This window comes from Melanerpes formicivorus, unplaced genomic scaffold (genome assembly GCF_026170545.1).
Source record: "Melanerpes formicivorus ecotype bairdi unplaced genomic scaffold, bMelFor1.0.p_v2 SCAF_3, whole genome shotgun sequence".
Classification (NCBI taxonomy): domain Eukaryota; kingdom Metazoa; phylum Chordata; class Aves; order Piciformes; family Picidae; genus Melanerpes; species Melanerpes formicivorus.
In genome coordinates this window covers 41,129,550-41,150,686 of record NW_027142355.1, presented here as the reverse complement: position 1 = coordinate 41,150,686, position 21,137 = coordinate 41,129,550, and the positions used below count along the sequence as shown (strand labels likewise).

General features: G+C 46.3%; 1 protein-coding gene across 4 annotated transcripts in view; it reads left to right on the top strand.

The window, feature by feature from the left end:
* Positions 1 to 1,034: 1,034 nt before the first annotated feature.
* The window catches only part of PRR5 (proline rich 5), a 53,822-nt gene continuing 33,719 nt past the window's right edge, over positions 1,035 to 21,137 (top strand). Inside the window, exons 1-6 of one of the 4 annotated variants that reach the window (XM_068170701.1) lie at positions 1,195 to 1,351; positions 1,523 to 1,576; positions 1,819 to 1,932; positions 13,753 to 13,833; positions 18,385 to 18,433; positions 19,373 to 19,430. In XM_068170701.1, coding sequence (XP_068026802.1) covers positions 1,829 to 1,932; positions 13,753 to 13,833; positions 18,385 to 18,433; positions 19,373 to 19,430 — 292 coding nt within the window. In that variant the 5' untranslated portion in view covers positions 1,195 to 1,351; positions 1,523 to 1,576; positions 1,819 to 1,828. Of the gene's footprint in view, positions 1,065 to 1,194; positions 1,352 to 1,522; positions 1,577 to 1,674; positions 1,933 to 13,752; positions 13,834 to 18,384; positions 18,434 to 19,372; positions 19,431 to 21,137 lie in introns of those variants that run through there. The other 3 variants (XM_068170702.1, XM_068170700.1, XM_068170703.1) reach the window with 3 other exon arrangements.

Below are 21,137 nucleotides of genomic sequence, written 5' to 3'. Positions count from 1 at the left end.
TGTCAAGTGTGATGCTCGTTTGTATACTTGAGGGTTTTGCTGTTGGAAATACAATCAATACAGAGCTAATCCAAGCAGCTGGATAAAACCACAACTGCTAAAAGTAGCACAAAGTGAAAACGGATTCACTTCCGTTGGTAGTTCTGCAACTGCTTCCCACTAAGGTAATACCAAGTGTACATTTTGGAAGCAAATATTTATATGCAGAAACTGAAATGAGCTTGGGTGAGTAGTGAGAGGAGTCAGCTCTTACTGGAATATGTCAGTAGTTGATGTATGTAGGGCAGATCTCACTGTGAGAAGTTCAGTTGTCCTGTCATGCAAGCTTTGCTGTATTACTTGAGCACAAGCAAATGCTTGCAGCCCAACTCTAGATAGTAAGTTACCCCAGCTGACAAGAGTAAGTAAGAAGCTGGGTGAAAAAGGAAGGATGATTTCTTCTATGTTGCATCCCCTTTCCAGTGAGCTGAAGGCTACTCTGCAAGGAGCCCTCGTGCTTGTACTGGACCGTTTGCAGAGCAGTGCAGTGGGAACAGAAGAGCAGTTCTTACGCCCTGGCTCAGTCTCTTGCGAACAGTTTCTTTCCTGCGAAAGCTAATCGCTGTTTTCTTATGCTGCTTCCTAGCAGATGAGCCAGGCACTCCTGAATTTAAAACAGAACTGGAAGTGAGTGACAGTGAGCTAAGCATGGGATGGATTCTTGTAGCAGCATATCCTTCATCTCCAGTGCTGCAGCCAGAGAGAGAAAGAAGATTTTTCCTTTGAAGATAAGATGCCTGAGGCTTTCGTAGAAACTAAGTATGCCCCGAGTTGTGCAGCTGCTGTCTCTATTTAACAACAACAACAAAGAAAAAAGACAGAGAAAGGCAGCATCTGGCACTTCTATGCACCACCATAAAAATTCCTCAAAAGGCTGTAACCCAAACCAGTGCTTTTCATTCTGCAGTTGTGTTGCTCGCAAGTACTTTCTGTCTTGTGGCTTGTGTGACATTTTCAGCTGAAGCAGCCGCGCGGCTGTGCCGTGCGCGTCCGGGAGAAGAGGGAGTGCAGGAGTGAGCCTCTCGGTATGCGTGATCGAAGGAGCGAGGGCGCCTGTGTGCAGTGTCGTAACGTGGCAGGGCACAGGCAGTTATGAAACTTCCCAATAAAGTCTCGGCGCGTCAGTATTGGTCGCTTGGGTGTTGTGGCTTTGGTTGGGTTTTTCGGTTTGGATTTTTTTTCCCTGTCTGTTGCCCTCCAGTTTCATTTCCATTTACGATTCCTGAGTAGAGATGGGGAGAGGTTGAGAACTGCTGGCAGGCCTCCCCCCCGCCAGCAAGCCTCTGGAGGAGCAGAGCAATTCCCACGACAGGTGGAGCACGCTGCGGCGGCACTCAGCAAGACTCCCGGCTTGCGGTGCCCAGGCTCTGGGGGAGGGGAACCCTCGCACTCGAGGCAGCTGCGCTTGCAAGGGGCCCCTTCAAAGTGCTGAAGCAGCAGTCAGAAGTTTGACTTTTGTTTTTTTTTTGTTTTTTTTTGAAAGGACTGGAGAAATTATTAACCCCGGTTGATGACGTCAGAGTTGATCTGATTAAAGGTTTGTTTTCTTGCTGGCAGAAGTGTGCTCCCTAGAGACTGGTTCTCTCTTCTTTTTTTTTTTTTTTCTTTGTCTTTGTTCTTTTTTTTTTTTTTAAGTTTCTTTTTTCGAACAGCAAACAGAGGGAACTGCTTGCACTGCTGCTGCTGCCGCTCCCGCCGCGCGCGTGTGTGTGTAAACAGGATGCTGTAGCTGTAGCTGCCACGCACAAACACACATTTGACCATGAGGACTCTTCGCAGGTTGAAGTTCATGAGTTCTCCCAGCCTCAGTGATCTGGGCAAGAGAGAGCAGGCAGCCTTGGATGAGCGGGGGTCCCAGCAGCGACGGGCCTGCTCCAACGCTACCTGGAACAGGTAAGGTCTCACACGATGTGCCGGCTCCCCTCCAGCCTCTCCGTGCTCTCCTGGCTGCGGTTAACGTGCAGGTGGCTGCTCCGTCAGCTCGCAGGCTGGGCTGCCTTGCTCCCGGCTGGGCTGCCTTGCTCCCGGCTGGGCTGCCTTGCTCCCGGCTTGCCAAGGTTACGATACTTCGGGCTCCTGATTTAGTGTGTTAACATGTACCAGGGTGGGTGCTCAAGTCAGAGATGGGAGCGGCTTTATCCCCACTGCTTTTAACCGTTCTGAGAAGGCTGATAACTAAGGGCCTCTCCTGCAGATGGCTCAGCCTGCTCTTCCTTGTGACCGGCAAGGACTTATTTCACCAGGTCCAGCTACAAATATGTCTTTGTGTCTCATTCAGGGTTGGTTTGGTTTATTTTAGTTTCACATACACACCACTCTAAAATGCATTACTTTCATGTGCATAATTATATCTGTTGCTGTTTGTGGACACAGACATGACAAAATCCACTCGATCTTCTCGCATTGATACAAATGTGTCAGCGTGCATACGTGCGCACGCAGGCACAAGTGCGTGCACTTTGGACGGGGAAAAATAAGCCCTGATTGTTTCCTTTATTGTTTATTCACTTGTATTTTCCTGCTGTTTGACAGGAAAACCCCTGTGAACATTTTGTTGTGAATGAGTTCCTTAGCGTGGGTATTCAAGCACCTCAATGACCACTCCAGTGACACTCTTAAAGATGAGTCTAAGTCACTTAAGCCACTAGGAATTTTATTCCTATGTCTTTTTGAAAATGAAATGTCATCTCCTGGGTCACAGCTTGGAAAGAATCATTCATAACCTTTTACAGTTGTATAAGAAGTATGGTGGTAGGGAGAAAAACAGCGTGAACTATTTAAGGCATTTGTTAAAGGTGTTTCAGCTTTGATTAAACAAGTGTTGTAAAATATCACATCTTCTGCCCCTCTCACTTTGTGGTTTTGTGTCAGTGTTATGAATTAGTTGTTGAATGCCAGCAGCACACTAAGCACTGAATTAGGAGTCTCAAAAGAGGCTGAGTTTCTGCACAAATATCATGATGTGTTTATGACCTGGAGACGCACCTGATGCTGGTGGTAATTAACGGCTAGACTGAAACACCTCAGCTTGTGCCAGTTTGGACTTTATTTGGCCACTGGCTCTACGGGAAACAGCTGGAAGTATGATACTCCTTGGTGTGAACCAAGGTGATAGAAGAGTATTGATAGCATTTGTTGGCAGGGATTAGTGTTTCCAGGTCTTGCTTGTGGGGAGGGAGCGGTGAATGGAGAGGAGGTCAGACACTAGGCCTCCTGGGAGGGGAAGAGTTCTAGGCTTAGAGGCTGCTGCTACTCAAACCAGAGGGATTTCCTAGGTGAGCAGGAGTGAGAGTTTGTTAATTTTAATTTGGACAGGACAGGTATACCTCTGGCCAGAAGTTGTTGCCAATCAGAGAGCTAGACATCTGCATCCTTCATCCAAACGACTGGACAATCGTTTGGTGCCTGTTCCTGGAATGTCTCATCCTGTCACAGCTTTGTGTGAGCTCAGGTCTAACACCTTTCCTGCCACACCTAGCCTTTTCCCTGTGCAGGGATTGCCAGGCCATGTACCTCCGAAATGCCTTGGGAACACCATCTGGGCTGCTCTTGCATGGTGGCAAGCTGATGCTACCTGCAGTGGCAAGTTGAGTGGGCATGGCTTACCCTGCACTAACCAGCTGCCTAGAGCTATGGCATGTGCTTCAGGTTATGAGCTAGTTGCGCAGTCAGGGCAAAGGGAAGGCCCTTTATTTCTTACTTAATAAGGCAAGTCTTTCTTCTGAGTAGCAGAAAGAGTGAGGGTAATTCTTTCAAGCATCCTCTCTTGGCTCTAAGAAACTTAGATACTCTGCAGAGTGTAAAACTGGAGCTTATCCTTCGGAAAGCCAGGGGTTTAGTGGTCTTGTGTTAGCTGTATTAAGAAGTTATCCACTGTAGCTTCTGCCTTTCATCAGTGCATGCCCATCTTAGCATGAGTAACAGGTATGGGCTGGTCTTGAGGGAGTTTATGTTCATCTGTGTAGGAGGGATTGTGATGTTCATGTCACAAACTGGGCAGCTAAACTTTGACTGCTAAGAAATCTCGGGTGGGTTCTGGAAATCTCAGGTTATTTAGTTTTCCTCTACAAAATGAAAACACCCCAACAGAAAACAAGCATACTAAACAGTGGTTTATGGAAATATTTGTTCTTCCAAAGGAAAGGGTTGCTTGTGCTGTTGCATCCTGTGCAATATTGAGCATGAGAGCTTGCTGATGGAGGAAGCCGAGATGCTCCAGCAGAGCTCTTCCTTCTCACCAAGCCTGGCTGTTCTATATTTAAATGTCTGCTGGTTTCTTGCCTAATGTTAGCAGCTGTGCCTGGGTGTGGCACGTGTCTATCTGCTTTTGAAAGAGGCTTTGAACCAAGTTCATCAAAACTGATGTGGGGAGAGGCAAAACACAATCCCATGGCAGGCCCTGCCCCACATGAGATTGTAGATCTGGTGCTGAAAGTCAGCCCTCTGAGGTGGATTGAGGATGCTGCCTTTGCTCTGCTGGGGACCACATTGCCATGCTGGTGAGGTCTGCTGCAAGCTACCTGCTCTGCACAACTACCTGTCTGTAACTGCTTTGTGTGTGGCTGCAATCTGACATCCCCTCCACCACCTCCACTCTGTTCAGCCTGGTCTCAGCCCTCAGAGCATATTTATAGCAGAGTGTGTCTGCTGCTTTCAGACCCTAATGGAGGGCAAACTCCTGGAGCCTAACTGCCCCCACAGTGTGCAAGGGGCACGTGGCGCTCAGTGTTAGCAAGGAAGGTCTATTCCTCCCTGATAACTTTCCTTCACCTCCAAACTGAAATGCTGTAAAACTTCTGAGTGCTGTTAGATCAAAGGGAAATTGATGCCGAGCTGCTGTCTGCTGCTATGCAAATGAGACTTTATGTCATGGCTTCTCTGAGCTTGCTTTCCCACGAGCCCCGAAAGGTCTGTACGGCAACACCGGCACGTTAGCTGGCAACCAACAGCAACACAGGGGAACAGTGCAGCTTCCTTACAGCTCACAGAATTTGCATTGAATTAAAATATCTTCGATTCTTTCACCAGCATTGTCTTCAATGTCTTTTCTCCCCGCCCTTTTCTGCTTCAGGCAAAAAAATGAGAGCTGAATGCTGACTAAACCAATTGGACTGAGAAACCCAGGGGTTTGAATCTTGAGCTTGCAAGCCGGAGGGGGGCCCTCTCAGGGCAAATCAAAGCCATCCTTAGGTTTTCCTTCTGAGTGAGCTAGCACAGACTGCCTAATCAGGAGCTAATACTGTCTGAGTTGTGCTGTGGGAAAGCCTCTAGTCCAAGGCACTTATATCCTTTTTGGTGCAAGAAAATGGGGAAAGTTCACAGAAATGTGAAGGAGTAGGAGATAGCAAGGAAAAGGTGAAGAAACCATAGATGAGGTGCCTGCGACCACAGTGAGATCAGCAATGAGACTTTTGGAATCAGAAAGAGTTTTATGGTTTGAGCTAACTTTTACAGGGTTGTCATGAGCACAGTAACTTGCTGCAAAGTCATTTTTACACTTAGAGGAACCATATTTTATCTGCTAATTAGAAATAAATGTGGGGTTGTGTTTTTCAGATCACAGGGTGGATTTTCCAGTGGAGGAAACCTTTCAAATGAGCATATTTACTTGTGGCTTCTCAGAAATTGCCTCTCTTCCAGTGTTTCTAAATATTTCTGCCCCTCTGAGGCCACTTGCTTTTTCCTGACCCTTTATTTGAAGCTCTTTCTGAAACGCTTGGCTGTGTGTGTGCACGGGGGCAGACAGAGCTAAGCTGTGAATGCAGGAGAGGGACAAGGTGGGGAAGGGGACTTACCAGCTGGTCAAGCCACCACTGCACCATGCAGCATGTGCCAGCCTTGACTACAGTCACAGAATGTGGTGATGGCAGTAGAGAATTGCTGCTCCCCGTGGCCCTCCAAGGATATTTATACTTTCTTCCACGCAGGTATAATTGGAAGCCAAAATTTCCTTGGTCCTACACTGCACAGAGATATTAACTCTTAGTAACACCTCAGGGAAGTCCCTTAACCTGTAGAATTGCTGAACTAATGCCTTTTAAGATCTTGAAAGATGGAGTTTTGCAGACCAGCTTACTTTCAGTTGTATGATCCAGGGAGTAGTTGCCTCCTGTCCCTCTTTGCCAATTGCTTTACCTTGCCTAGAAATTTCAGAAGTACAGGTGAGCTAGCAGCCACAGACTTCTTTGGGAAGGGTCAAGCTGGATCAAGCTAATTCAGGAACAAATGAGGTTTTATTCTGGACCAAGGGTGTCTTCAAGTATGTCAGTTTAATTATTGTTAATAGCATAGCGTAGAGTAGAATAGACCAGGTTGGAAGAGACCTTCAAGATCACCATGTCTAACGTATCATCCAACACCACCTAATTAACTAAACCATGGCACCAAGAACCCCATCAAGTCTCCTCCTAAACACCTCCAATGATGGTGACTCCACCACCTCCCTGGGCAGCACATTCCAATGGCCAATCTCTCTTTCTGCGAAGAACTTTCTCCTAACATCCAACCTAAACCTCCCCTGGCACAGCCTGAGACTGTGTCCTCTTTTTCTGGTGCTGGTAGCCTGGGAGAAGAGACCAACTTCTGCCTGTCTACAACCTCCCTTCAGGTAGTTGTAGACAGCAGTAAGGTCACCCCTGAGCCTCCTCTTCTCCAGGCTAAGCAACCCCAGCTCCCTCAGTCTTTCCTCATAGGGCTTGTGTTCCAAACCCCTCACCAACTTTGTTGCCCTTCTAATCCAACATTTCAGCCATGATGCTTCTTGTGAATGCCTCTACTCTGGTGAACAAGTACTCCCAGGTCCCTCTCTGCCTGGCTGCTCTCCAGCCACTCTGACCCCAGCCTGTAGCTCTGCATGGGGTTGTTGTGGCCAATGTGCAGAACCTGGCACTTGGATGTGTTCAATCTCCTGCCCTTGGACACTGCCCGTCTGTCCAGCTATTCCTGTAACTGTCCAGAGGAAATAAGCACTCAGCCACAAAATCTCAGAATGTTTGAGGTTGGCAGGGACTTCAAAAGATCATCTAATTAACCCCCCCTGCCAGAGCAGGGTCACCTAGAGTAGGTCACACAGGAACACATCCAGGAGGGTTTTGAATATCTTCAGAGAGAAGAATGCACAACCCCCCTGGACAGCCTGTCCCAATGTTCTGTCACCCTCACAGTAAAATATTTTTTCCTCCCTTAGTCCCTTTTGAAAATGGAAATGTTGCCCCTACCTATGCAGTACCTGCAGGGTGTGATTATTCATACGTTACTGGGTTTGCTGGTGGACTTCCCCTGGAGCTCTGGGCAGGGAGGTGATCGCAAATACTACATAAAAAGATGCCATGATACTTTCACACAGCTTGCACGCAAAGGTAATGAGTGCTTTAGAGAACCAAAATGACCTGTGTGCTGTGCTGTGCATGAATGGAAAGCTGGGACACTCCACCTTCTTTGCCAGGAAATGATGAGCTGGAAGGAGCGTGGCCATGGCTGAAGCAAATGTAAGGCTGGAATTCAGATGGTGACTTGGGAGCTCAGCTTTGTAGTTGCTCCTCAACTCTGGAGAAACTGGTTGTGACCTGTCAGAAAACAGTGTTTTACTCACAGTGCTTTTCCTTTCTTGGCTTCTGTATGGCTAGGTGCTATTGAGGCATAGGCAAAGGTTTTCTACCATGAAAAAACTGGAATAATAACACCCCCCGTGCCCCAGCGTTGACACTCGTGCTGTTAGGCTGGCTGGGTGTGCCATCAGCGAGTGTCCAACATGATGCTCATGGTGATTTACACCTTCCACATCCCATGCTATTGATGCAAGTGGTGGGGCAGGTCTGTGCTCTGTGTGATGGAGCTGCCATTCCCCAGGTTTTGGGCAACTGCATAGTGAGTCCTAGAGCTACCACCCCCCTGGGAGGATCTGGCAAACCTAGAATGAGCAATCTTTCCAAAGAGGAGAATTGTCTTAGGGCACTGCCTTGATTTTTTTCTGCTGTTAGTGTCTTCTGGGTCATCTGTAGTTTTCTTTTGGCAACCTGGAGCCACTGTGGGATCAATACATTGTTGACATTTTGTCTTAATTCTAAATGCCACCCCCACCCACCACCCCAAAACTCTGGTCTCTGCAGTTTTCTGATCCTAATTTCCCCTCCTAGAGCCAGCCTGCTCTAGCCATGCTGCTCTGTCCACCCAATGACACAGGGGAAGCCTTCTCCCAGGCTCTCAAAGTGCCTTCTTCTTGCTATATTCTTCCAACAAGAGACTGATGGCATAATGTTTTCATGGGAATATCACAGTGCTTGGGCTGGGGTTAAATAATACTGCCACAGCAATTTACCCCAGTTCCACCAGTTGAAGAGCTGGCTAGTGGTGGTGTGCTCTCAAGGAATGTCATAATCCTGTAACTCAGAGATTTATCTTTTGTCACCCTGGAAAGGTGTCTGTAGCTTGTTTCAAAGGTGCACTGCTCAGGTGCACAGAGCTTCCAGATCCCCCTTGTTCCAGCAGAAGATACAGGTCAGGGAGCATTAGAGATTGCTGCTTTCCTTAAGGAGGAGAGCAGGCAGTGCTGCAGGAGTAGGGGGTTACATCTGCCCTCCTGTGGGAAACATGGCTGTCGGTACAGTACAGCAAACCAAGAAACATTTATAGCCCTGGGCATGCAGTGTGAGGTCTGGTCTTGAGAAGAGACTGGCATTTTAGTCAGTGCTATTGCATGGGCAATTCAGGAACTGACTTTTGGGGGGTTTCTTTTTTGTCTCTTCTGCAGTGCTGTATTCTTGTGCACACATTTTTCCACGCAGCATCTCTACCAGGAAGGTGTTGGGAGTAATACCAGTGCAGGAGTACACCTATTATTAACTTTCATGTTGTGAAAGAGGCACAGAAGGGAGAGTACAAGGCTTTTCCAGTTCAGTTTAACTATTTAAACATCAGTTTAATTGCATCCATTATTGACTTAAGCCTCAGTGGCAGCCAGTTGCAAGCACAAATGAAGGTGATCTACCCAACCCCAGGCATCTTTCAGGACTCCTGTGTGTAAGTGGCAGCTCAGATTTTCTTTACACCAAAGGCTTGTACCATTCAGACAAAACCCTTTCAAGCAATCACTCATTATCAAAACCATAGCATTACTTTGATTTAAGCAAGGCTTTGGGTTTTCTGTTGGTTTGGGGTTTTTTGGTCAGTTGGTTTTGTTGGGGTTTTCTTCATTAGGTTAAGGTAACTAAGAGCACTGAACCTCTCTTTTTATTATCCCAGTGCCAGCTTATGCCACCAATAGCATCTTGGTTATTCCAACTCCACTTTGCTGCCTCTTGATCAAGCGTGGAGGGCCAGGTTGCAGTAGCATTCCCACATCACCTGCAGTTTGGGTCTCCATGCCTACACCCTGCATGCAAGTGCTACTGGCTGCAACTGGAGGGAAAGGAATGTGAGCAATGTGGTGGGATCAGGACTTGTTTCCCAGACAAGGCAGTTGTCCCTCACTACAGGGGAGATCCCAGGCAGATTAAAAGGTGTTTTATGTAGGGACAATTCTACTACACAGGCAATAACTTAAATACTCACAACCTGTCCCCTTTAATTCTTCTTTAAATAGCTTGCTCTCTCATATTGCTTTGAGGAATAATAATGAACCTGTTAAGCTGGAAAGAGAAAACCTCCCCCTCATTTAGAAAGGAGTGCCAGAGAGGAGAGAGAGAGAGAGAGCATGTTGTCTTTCAAGAGAGATATTTAGTCATTCTTCTCAGCAGAAGGCTGGCTGCAAAGTTCATTTCCGAATCAGAGGAGCGTGTAAAGGCTGCTTGTTTTATGCACTCCATTAACCGCACTTCACGTATTACTCATAACGCTAAAACACCCAAGCTGCTTCCCTGGGTACCAGAGACATTTAGCTGCCAATTTTGAAATCATGGCAAATTGAGTGTGTCTGTTTAAGCCAGCCAAAATAAGATGGGTTAGATTGTGAGTGTGTCTCTGTGCATCTGGGTGTAGGAGGTAAAGAGGGACCACTGTGGCAGAGAGAGTACTTAGTGCCCTGGAACATTGTCAAAGGAGCAAAAGAAAGCAGGGAATAATGGTTTCTATTTTTATCTGTTTGTGCATTTCTCCACAGTAGGTCATATCCTTCACCTGCCACTTTTAATTTCCCTTTTCTACAGGTGAACATGGCTGAGCTTCTGTAACAGTGCTGCTTTGCTGGGCAGCATCCCTGTGTGCCTGTGCTTCAAATCTCGCAGTGAACGGTGTCAGGTTTACCTTCCAGCTCAGTCTCCTGCTCCAGCAGCAGCTGTTGGAAAGGCTTGTCTTGCTGTGGACCTGGGAAGGTTTAACGTGGGTGCCTGAAGTTCCCAGGCATGCTCTGCTGCTGCTTGGCATAGTGCCTGCAATAACATCCCCTTGCAGTGGATGAGTCTGGCCCTGGAGCCAACACCAGGCTAGAGCTGACCAAGCTCATCTGCCAGGAGGAACCAGGCTTAATCTCTCTGGAGACCTTACAGATATTGCTTCCTTCACAAGATAAGGCAACTCCAGATCCTGGTCCCTCCAGGGTGGGCAAGACTAGTCCTGGACTTGCTTTCCAGAGCTCCAAATCTGGTTGCTGCTCTATTGCACGGAACTCCCTGCAGTGTGCACAGAGACAGGTCAGCTGCAAAGCTCTGAAAAGCAGTATTGTAATGTCACTGGTAAAGGCAGATCCTCAGGAAGGGTGTGCATGCTGTAGCTTCTCATTCTTGGAAGATGCTCTAGTACTTCTCATGTTCTCATTCAGTAGATGTTCTAGGAGCGAGGTTCAGTCTGGTGGCTCCTAAATACACCTTGTGAGTGTCCTCGTTGCCGTTCCTTGCTCCTGCTGAGTACAGGCTGGGAGGTTGCATGCAGAATGAGAGACACCCAGGGAGAACAGAAAGACTTCTCCCCTGTGATTTTGGTAAGGTGTCATCTCCCCTTCTCAGGTGCAACCTTCAATAGGAAGAGCCACATGCCAAAATCTGTCTTTTCCCTTGGGGATTAGCAGGATTGTGAGAGAAGAATTAAAAGCTGGTGACAATGACAGCACATGATGCTGCTAGTGACAATCACACCCATTGCTTTTGTTCTGATTCTCATAAATGTATCTCAAAGTACCTCTTAGTGGTCAGTGCCATCATCTTCATCTCACACATGGGGTGAGCAGTTACTGCTGGTGATGGGCATGGTCATTTCAAGTCAATCATACTGGGAATGGAGTGGAAGTAGTACAAGCAGTGGAGCAGATGAAAGCTGCTTTCTTGTGGCTCAATTTTGGGAAACTAAAGCACCTGTGTGCATGTTGAATGAAAGGCTGAGCTCACTCTGCACTGTGTTCTTGGTCACTAAAAGATGCTGCTTCTGCCCCAGCTGAAATCTAAAAGACAGGAATATCTTGGAGACTTCCATTCCATAGTATAAATGTGGTAGAAGTTGCCAAGAAGGTCCCTGAGTGGAGGAGTGGGGATGAGCTGGCAGATGGAGTCAGAGCTGTGAGGCTATGAAAGGTGCCACTGGATTAGGGAAAGAGACTCCTACTCCTTTCAAATGCTTGAACAGGATTCATCTCACTTTTCACTGGCATTGTTTTACCTGTGTCCTTGGACAAACTGATGTGTCATCACACTAATTATGTCAGCTGTATTTCAGGAGCACTTCAGAGCTTCATCTTAAAGCATATACTCATTTCAGTAACCCTTTGAGGTGCAGACTGGTTAAATTCATGGGACTGGGAAGCACGTGGGTTGCCAGGTAGCCTGCAGTACCTGGCATGTTTTTGGCATTTAGAGTCCCTGAATTTATGGGGCTGGTGGCAACATGCCCCAGGGTTGGACAGTGTCGGATATGTGACTTCCTGTTGAGCTAGAGAATCGTGTGGTTTCAGTTCTCTCTTCAATTGTTGCAGAGCAGTTAAAAATGGCATTGAAAGTGAAAAGGGAATAGTTTTGCAGGACAGCTGGCTGGCCTCTGCCAAGCACATTACTGCCTCTCTCTTTGTCTGCTGTTGAAACTCTAGACCTGTTGTTGCAGGTTTTCCTGTAGCTCAAGCAGGAACACAAATCTGTGAGAAACAAAAAAAAAGTGGCAATTGGAAACAATCTTTGTTAAGCAACTGCTTGTTTTCTGTTGTTTCATTTTTGACAATGAGAAGTTTGTTAAATTGACTTTTAAAACATAATTGTCTAGTGGTTTTCTGGGGTTTTTTGGTGTTTGGAGGTGTTTTTTTTTAAAGAACTAACCATTCTTGAGATTACAGGCTGCAGGCTGGGGTCAGAGTGGCTGGAGAGAGGCCAGGCAGAGAGAGACCTGGGGGGTACTGGTTGATGGTAGGCTGAACATGAGCCTGCAGTGTGCCCAGGTAGCCAAGAGGGCCAATGGCATCCTGGCCTGCATCAGGAACAGTGTGGCCAGCAGGAGCAGGGAGGTCATTCTGCCCCTGTACACTGCACTGGTTAGGCCACACCTCGAGTCCTGTGTCCAGTTCTGGGCCCCTCAGTTTAGGAAAGATGTTTGTTACATATAATTTGTTACATAGAATAAATCAGGTTGGAAGAGACCTTCAAGATCATCATGTCCAACCCATCAACCAATCTAACCCACCTAAATAACTAACCCATGGCACCAAGCACCCCATCAAGTCTCCTCCTGTTGAGTTGCTGTAAGGTGTCCAGAGAAGGGCAACAAAGCTGGGGAGGGGTTTGGAGCACAGCCCTGTGAGGAGAGGCTGAGGGAACTGGGGTTGCTTAGCCTGGAGAAGAGGATGCTCAGGGGAGACCTTATTGCTGTCTACAACTACCTGAAAGGTGATAGCCAGGTGGGAGTTGGTCTCTTCTCCCAGGCAACCAGTACCAGTACAAGAGGACACAGTCTCAAGCTGTGCCAGGGGAGGTTTAAGCTGGATGTTAGGAAGAAGTTCTACACAGAAAGAGAGATTGGCCATTGGAATGGGCTGCCTTGGCAGGTTGTGGAGTCACCATCACTGGAGGTGTTTAGGAAGAGACTTGATGGGGCTGCTTGGTTGTATGGTTTAGTTGATTAGGTGGTGGTGGATGATATGTTGGACACGATGATCTTGAAGGTCTCTTCCAACCTGGTCTGGTCTATTCTATCCTATCCTATCCTATCCTATCCTATCCTATCCTATCCTATCCTATCCTATCCTATCCTATCCTATCCTATCCTATCCTATCCTATCCTAGGGATGTTGTATTGGTGGGATAAACTTCAGATATGGTTTCCATCCTGGAAAGGGGCTGATTATTGATGAAGAAAGCTCAGACAAATACATACCAACAATGCCAAGAATATCATCACTGATCTCATAGCTAAGCTGTTAATTGTCTCTGTGTTGAGACAAAGAGACAACAATATCCTTTAAAATGCCTCAAATATACTTAGTATCTGAACATATTAAAAGTTATACTCAATATACTTGAAGTGCCTACAATGTGTGATACTGACTTTTGGGAAATCACTCATTTCAGACATGCAGCTGTTGAAGTTTGACCAAGTTGGAACAAATAATAAAGAACTGATTTTCAGAGATGTCATCTATTTTCTAGGCAATAATTCATTTTAAGGCATCGGGGGTAGGGTACCAGAAGTCATCTATGACTTTTAAAGAGGTCTACAGTGCCTAGGCAGAGGTGTTAGGCTTGTTGTGTGAGTGATACCCTTGGCAAATGCGATGGGGTGCTAATGACTGTTAATGTTCTCTTTCAGTATCCACAATGGAGTAATAGCCGTGTTCCAGCGGAAGGGTCTCCCAGACCACGAACTTTACAACCTCAATGAAGGAGTCAGGTAAGAGACTCGAGTCTGTGCAAGGTGCTATTAGGCAGCGTGCACAGTGCTGTCTGCTAGCGCTTGCACTCGGAAGCCTCTGCAGCAGCCTTGCAGCGTGGTTTTTTCCCGATGGTAGTTTCAGCCAGTACTGTCGGTTTGGCCTCGATCATAGCTGCTCCTGGTATGTGTCAGCACCTCACTGTGTGAAACCTGGGTTCCTCCTTCTGCAGGGGAGATATTCAGCTGCCAGAAGAATAGATTACTTCAGTCAGTCTTGATGTACTGGATCGAAACCAAGGAAGGGAAAACCTGGATCCCTCTAGAAATGCAGCCCTGTTCAATGATGCTGCCCTCTCCATAGGTGCCTAGCTGTCGAGGGTTGGAAGGGTAAGGCCAAGAAGCCTCCTCCCTTCCCCCTTGTAAAATAAAGGGAAAGAAAATTGAAGGGAAAGGAAAAAAAACCACACAAGCTGAATTAGCAAAGCAGTGGAGCTGTATATTTACAAAGCAATGTAGGATATGCAGGGGAATATATACAAATTTACAATATCTACAATATATACAAAGATACACAATAAAGTAACACAGAAATGAGAGTAACCCCCCTTGCCGAGGGGTTCCCCACCTCCGCTCTCCCCTCTCTCCCCCCTTTCCCCAGAGCAGGTTAGAAAAGAGAGAGAAAGAGAAAAAAAAGTTAGAGGCAGTTTCGTGTTAATTGGAAAGGAGTTAATACAGGCCTGGTAGCTTATCGGCTTCAAGGCCGAAGCCTTGGCAGAAAGCCCAGCACAGAAAGCTGCTGCCTGAAGAAGAGGTGGAAGCAAGACTGCAGAAAAGTGCTGGAAAGCCCAGTATACCTTCCTGCTGTCCCAGTTCAGGAGGTGCTTCCTCCCACTCTTCCAATGAAACTAGTTTAGATTATTCTTTCCATTTACCAACTTCCGTCCACCGTATTCCCTTTCTTAAAGGCACAGCCTCAAACGGTCACACTAGCTCTGAGGTGCTTGCATACATGGGGGATGTAAACCTTCCAACTGCTCTGTGGCACTCAGCAAGGGAAGGTGTCCAGCCTGGTGGTCCCTTACACCTAACTGCTCCATTTGTACAGGCTGAATATGCTGTAGACATTATAAAAGTGTCTTGTCAGCACGGTTATCTGAGTAACAAAGTTTAGTGTTCTCTATTTCTCTCTCATAGTGACGATACTGTTTGCAACAGACTAAATATAGACTAACAAGATATATGGTGGAAACAATTTTCCTTAAAAACAAGAGAAAAAGTGAAAATCCTAACATTTGAGTTAAGTTATACATGGGGGAGGGGGAAGAGTTTACCGAGAGTGAAGCTGATACCTAGATTTACAGCACTTCACTTTGTAACTACTTTTCCTAGCACTTACTGAACCCTCTCCCACTGATAAGGGCAAAGTAGCAGACTGCCTTTTAGAAATCTTTCCCAACACTTTGAAGGATAAACAATGGAAAAGGAGCTGCACTTAAAAGGGACAGACAGTCCCTTCTGGCTGTCTTCAGATAAGAGCCTCATTGTTTTGGTGGAGGAGAAGCTCACCAGGAGCTCTCAGTGTGCACTTGCAGCCCAGAAAGCCAACCAGATCCTGGGCTGCATCAGGAGAAGTGTGGCCAGCAGGGCAAGGGAGGTGATCCTCCCCCTCTGCTCAGCTCTGGGGAGACCCCACCTGGAGTACTGCCTCCAGTTCTGGAGCCCCTATGACAAGAGGGATCTGGAAGTGCTGGAAGGTGTCCAGAGAAGGGCCAGGAGGATGAACAGAGGGCTGGAGCACCTCTCCTATGAGGACAGACTGAAGAAGTTGAGGCTGTTCAGTCTGGAGAAGAGAAGGCTCTGAGGTGACCTCATTGTGGCCTTCCAGTATCTGAAGGGGGCCTACAAGAAGGCTGGGGAAGGACTTTTCAGGATCTCAGGGAGTGATAGGACTAGGGGGAATGGAATGAAGTTGGAGGTGGGGAGATTCAGGCTAGATGTGAGGAGGAAGTTCTTCCCCATGAGAGTGGTGAAGCCCTGGAATGTGTTGTCCAGGGAGGTGGTTGGGGCCCCATCCCTGGAGGTGTTTAAGGCCAGGCTGGCTGAGGCTCTGGGCAGGCTGATCTAGTGTGGGGTGTCCCTGGCCATGGCAGGGGGGTTGGAACTAGATGATCCTTGTGGTCCCTTCCAACCCTGACTGATTCTATGATTTGTTTTCCCTTACTGCCTATTCCCATTCTGTCCTGGCACTGAACTCTGACAACATCCACAGAATATCCAGGTATTCTAGTCCCTGTCTGGTTCCTGGACTGGATAGCTTGGGAGGAGTCCAAGTGCCTGACATGTGGTCTCTCATTTTTCCCCCCTCTCTTTGTCTTTTCGAAATCAAAAGAGACTTATTCTCCAGTTATTTCTTTTTTCCCCTGGGGAGAGGGTGACATACAAATAAGAGGTTTTCTAGGATGGCTGTCAGTTAGCATGATCCATCAATCATTTTGAGGTATTGAAATAATGGTTGATTGTTATTACTGTAAGTGCAGTTCAGATTCTTCGGTTTCATCTGAATGACAAAAAATGGTAGCTCTGGGCTGAGATTTCCTGGGCCAGGGCATGTACTGTAGGATGCTTGTCTGCTGATGAGGGATGGAAGAAGAATTATCTGCTAATGTGACAGAGACAAATACAATCTTGTATGAACCAACAAGTAGAGGGTAGGTAGATCTTATTTGGTGAGTTATGCCTGGAATTTACTTGGGCACAAATCCTGCACCATGAGGATGCTTGCTCATATAATTACATGGAATGTATTGCAACATCTCAGGTAGCCAAACAGACCACATGCTGTGGTCTCATGCTGGGCCAGGGGAAGTTTAGGCTGGAGGTGAGGAGAAAGTTCTTCACTGAGAGAGTCATTGGTCATTGGAATGTGCTACCCAGGGAGGTGGTGGAGTCACCATCCCTGGAGGGATTCAAGAGGGGATTGGATGTGGCACTTGGTGCCATGGTCTAGTCATGAGGTCTGTGGTGACAGGTTGGACTTGATGGTCTTTGAGGTCTCTTCCAACCTTGGTGATACTGTGGTACTCTGATACTGTGAAATTAATGAAGTAACTTGAAGTGTCTGTATTCTTAGGGATTCAAAAAGCAAGACACATTAATTGTGCTGTCAGCTCTTCTACTCTGTCAGCTCATGTAGCCATAGTGCTGCTTGGTGTGATGCAGTCCAGTGCATACAATTAATTACAGTCTGATTGCTTATATCATTCATAGGAGAAAGAACGGGTGTGTGGTGGGATTTTGTATTATCAGAGGGCTAGTTATTGAATAAGTGGAACATGATTTTGTATTTCCTGCCCTAAATGCCAGGAATTATTCCTAAAATAGGAAAAGAGAAGATATTTTCATATCAAGGCTATGAGGAGTTGAGAACTAGACTTCAAAGAGCTGTTAGCTCGAGGAGAGGGTAGGAAATTAAGCAAAATCTGTCCACATGAAGTGTCAGTACTTTTTTGGAGCAGTGGCCCAAAGAGATCTCTGGGATACATTTTCTCTGTCGTAGGAGAATCCAAGCCTGCAACTTGCATGTTATTTTAACCTAAAACTGGTTTATTTATCCACGTTCAAAGTAAAAACCAAAAAGCCTTTAGTGCCGTCACTTACAATCCAGAAAACAAAATGACATCACTTGGAAAGCAGATTTCCACTTTGAGTGAGCATGCCACAATTTGGCCAATAGCAGCCTTCTACTCATTACCATCCTCTTAAGGCTTTGAGACCTCAGCAGTCTTTGAGGGAGGTACATTTTAACCTCTGCCAAGGGCTCGTCAGTGAATTCCATTGATGACGGAGGGCACTGCGAGGCTTTTGTTTAGTTGTGGGGTTTTTTTACATGTGAGTTTGGTTTGCTCTCTGAGATTACTGTGTAAGTTTTAGTGTAGAGGGATCATGAAAGGTGGAGATGAACTGACAGATTCCTACCTGTTTCTTCACTGGAACCCTGGTGAGCCTCCTGGGTGGAAGATAACGACCATTTCAATGCAAACTGCCCAAGTTTCACACACACAACACAAGCCACAGAATATCATCTTGCTTCCTGTTTCTTTCTAATGGTTTTGTCACCTGCTCAGTGTTTTGAGCTTCACACAGGAGAGGGATGGTCTGGCTCTGAACACCCCAGCCAAGTCACATGCTTTGGTTTTGGCTCAGACCCACAGGTGGGCAGAAAGCATCAGGAGTTCTCCCGTGTGTGCAGCACCAGGCACCAGTTAAACCCTGGCACAGCAAGAGAACAGTTCTAGCAGCTTTACAAGTATTAGATTAGTATTAGCATCCTCTTTTTGTCAACTCTTCATTTCCTTTCCTTGTGCAACAGGGCCATCCAAAAGCATGGCAGATATTGTTCAACACACAGAGCCGCTGGTTGAGAGCCTTGGTGTTGTTTTCTCGTAGCAGGCATTATGGACAGGCTCTGGGCTCATAGGAAAATGGTTTGCTGTTGCTTTTCTGTGCAGTGCACACCTAATGTGATTTACTGATTACACAGATCCTCCTTTCTTGTTCTTTTTGATACAGGCAATTATTGAAAACAGAACTGGGATCCTTTTTCACTGAATATCTACAGGTAAGCATGCGTTTAAATCAGATTTCATTGTATGCAACCGAGCATGGAGCATGATCATTTCACCCACTCTAAATGCTGATCTGGAGACTCTTGAAACCATTCTGAGATGTCCTCTGACTCCTCTGTGTTCTGCCATTTATGGATTAGTGAGATTTGAATTATATATATGTATCAGTTGGTAGCACATAAGACCCTTAATGGGAAGGTCATGAGTTCAAGCCTGCAGTGGGCAGGAGTGTTCTCTCTGGGCAGCATTGTCCCTTCTCTGCCCAGGGAGGTGGTGGAGTCCCCATCCCTGGAGGTGTTCAAGAGGGGATTGGATGTGGCACTTGGTGCCATGGTCTAGTCATGAGGTGTGTGGTGACAGGTTGGACTCGATGGTCTTTGAGGTCTCTTCCAACCTTGGTGATACTGTGATACTGTACATTTAGATAGCAAAAGCCCAATTTGTACAGCCACTGTGTTTCTTTGAGACACTGCTGTCTTTCAGTGGACTTCAGACATTCTTTTTTTAACTTAAAATTGAAGTTCTTGAGTTAAGTTTATTGTGGTATGGTCATTATTATTCAGTTAAGTTTATTGTGCTATGGTTATTAGGAAAGATATTTAGCTGCAAGCAGACACTGTCTGCTGAAGCAGTACTCTTTCTGTTTCTCTAAGACAGGATACATGCTTTGTGGGTCAGCCACGTAGAGTCTGGGGAGCACTTTGTACCACGCAGAACAGGTGCTCTATCCTGTAAGCAGTAGGTGATTCTATCATTTGACAAGTGTCCCGAGTGATTGCAGCAATATGGACACAGGAGGAGGCCTTTGACAACTGATGGTTAAAATGGAAGACCCCCTTCAGTGCCAGAAGCTAGGAAGGAGCACAATGTGAACTAAGATGACAGTAGGGAAGTACAGAACTGAGTAAAGGTAGTCTGTGCTTTATTCACAGAACCAGCTGCTCACGAAAGGCATGGTGATCCTACGGGACAAGATCCGCTTTTATGAAGGTAACTTGGATTTTAGCGTGGCTGTCTCTTTCTGTCCCAGGAGGTTCAGCAAAGGCATCCTGGAGGCATTGTGATGCTTTCCACTATCTCCCCAGGACTATGGATTAGCTTGTATCTATTCATTCCTGCATTCTGTTTCCTGGCTTGCATCAAGGAAAGGTGATTGCCTACAGCAGCAGTAGGGGAGTAAAGGAGAGATTACCTCCAGCAAGAGCATTTTTATAGCCTGCTCAGTGTTACAGGAAAATGGGGAAATTGGGGTGAGGTATCTTAATAAACAAAAACCTAAACAGTAAGGTCCCAGGTGGTTGAAGTGTCTGGCTAAGCCCAAAATAACGCTGCAGCTTGCTTTAAGAGGTACTCTGGAGTCAGACTTACATAATCAAGGTCAGACACTGTCTCTTGTTTTTGCAGCAAGGCTCCATTTGTCTGTCTGCACCTTCTGGAAGTAAACATCAAGCATAACCCCCACCCAATGTGTCATTTTCCAGTCACCCTCATTTTGTGTCCTGTGGTATTGTGTGGCACTTAGATACACTGTTCAATCTGCTCTTTTGTCCCAGACCCAGGCATACAAGCTGCACTGGGGAGGTTTAGATTGGGTATTAGGGGAAATTTGTTCGCTGAAAGGGTTATAAAGCACTGGAACAGGGAACAGTGAAGTGGTTGAGTCATCCTCCCTGAAGGTATCTAAAAGCCATGTAGATGTGGCACACAGGGACGTGGTTTAGCAGTAGACTTAGCAGTGTTAGGTTTGCAGCTGGACTCAGTGATCTTAAAGGTCTTTTCCAACCTAAATGATTCTATGCTTCTGTGTGACATCAAAGGGTCAAATGGTTTTGGAGTATCTGTAAGAATTACTGCCCATGGAAAAGAAAAAGTCTGAAGGACTTTGGTGAGTCCTGAGGCAGTGTTAAAGAAATGTGCCTGTCCTTCTCCAAACCTGCAGTCATAATACCACTTACTCTAAAGGGGCTGGAGACAACCATTGCCATTAGTTTCAGCTATCTCTGTATCCTAAATGTGACCTTTCTTTGCTGACAATACAGTTGATCAGATTAAGATGGTGCTATGGGACCCAGGTTTCCTGATGAAAAGGCAGTAGCCCTGAACACTGCAAAATAAGGACAGAATTCACATTAAATACATAACCCCCCCCAAAAAACCCCTGTAGCCAAACTCTTTCAGCTGAGCACAGAATTCCTTGGAGCAGCAGCTTGGAGGGCAGAAGGGAAGCTACAAAGATTTTGAGGTCCTTATAGCTGTTTTGTTAATTACAAAGGAATATTTTCTTTAAGGACCACATCAGCAAATTAGATGCAGAGACCTACCAAAGCCCAGCCTCTGTTTTCCCCCTGCTTCTCCTGGCCGACAGTAAAACATACTATGTCTGAGATCAAAGCTGAGGTGAGAAATTGGAATGTGCAGTCACAAAATGGCTCTCAAACGGGGGACAAGGTTTAGCAAATGCAAAATATCAGCAAGCTGTTAAGTTTATCTTGGTTTTGAATTTGGGGTCTCGTTTTGTGGATGCCCTTAGCAATAGGGTCAGAAACACTGGGAAGGTCAGGCTTAAATCAGTCATGTGCTTTTTCAAGGTCATCCTCAGAAATGTCAGCTCACTAAAACTGTGAAGTTACTACAGAGTCCCTGTAATTTGGGAGTCTCATTCAGAGGCAGAGGTCTTTCTAAGACAGCTTTCAGTTA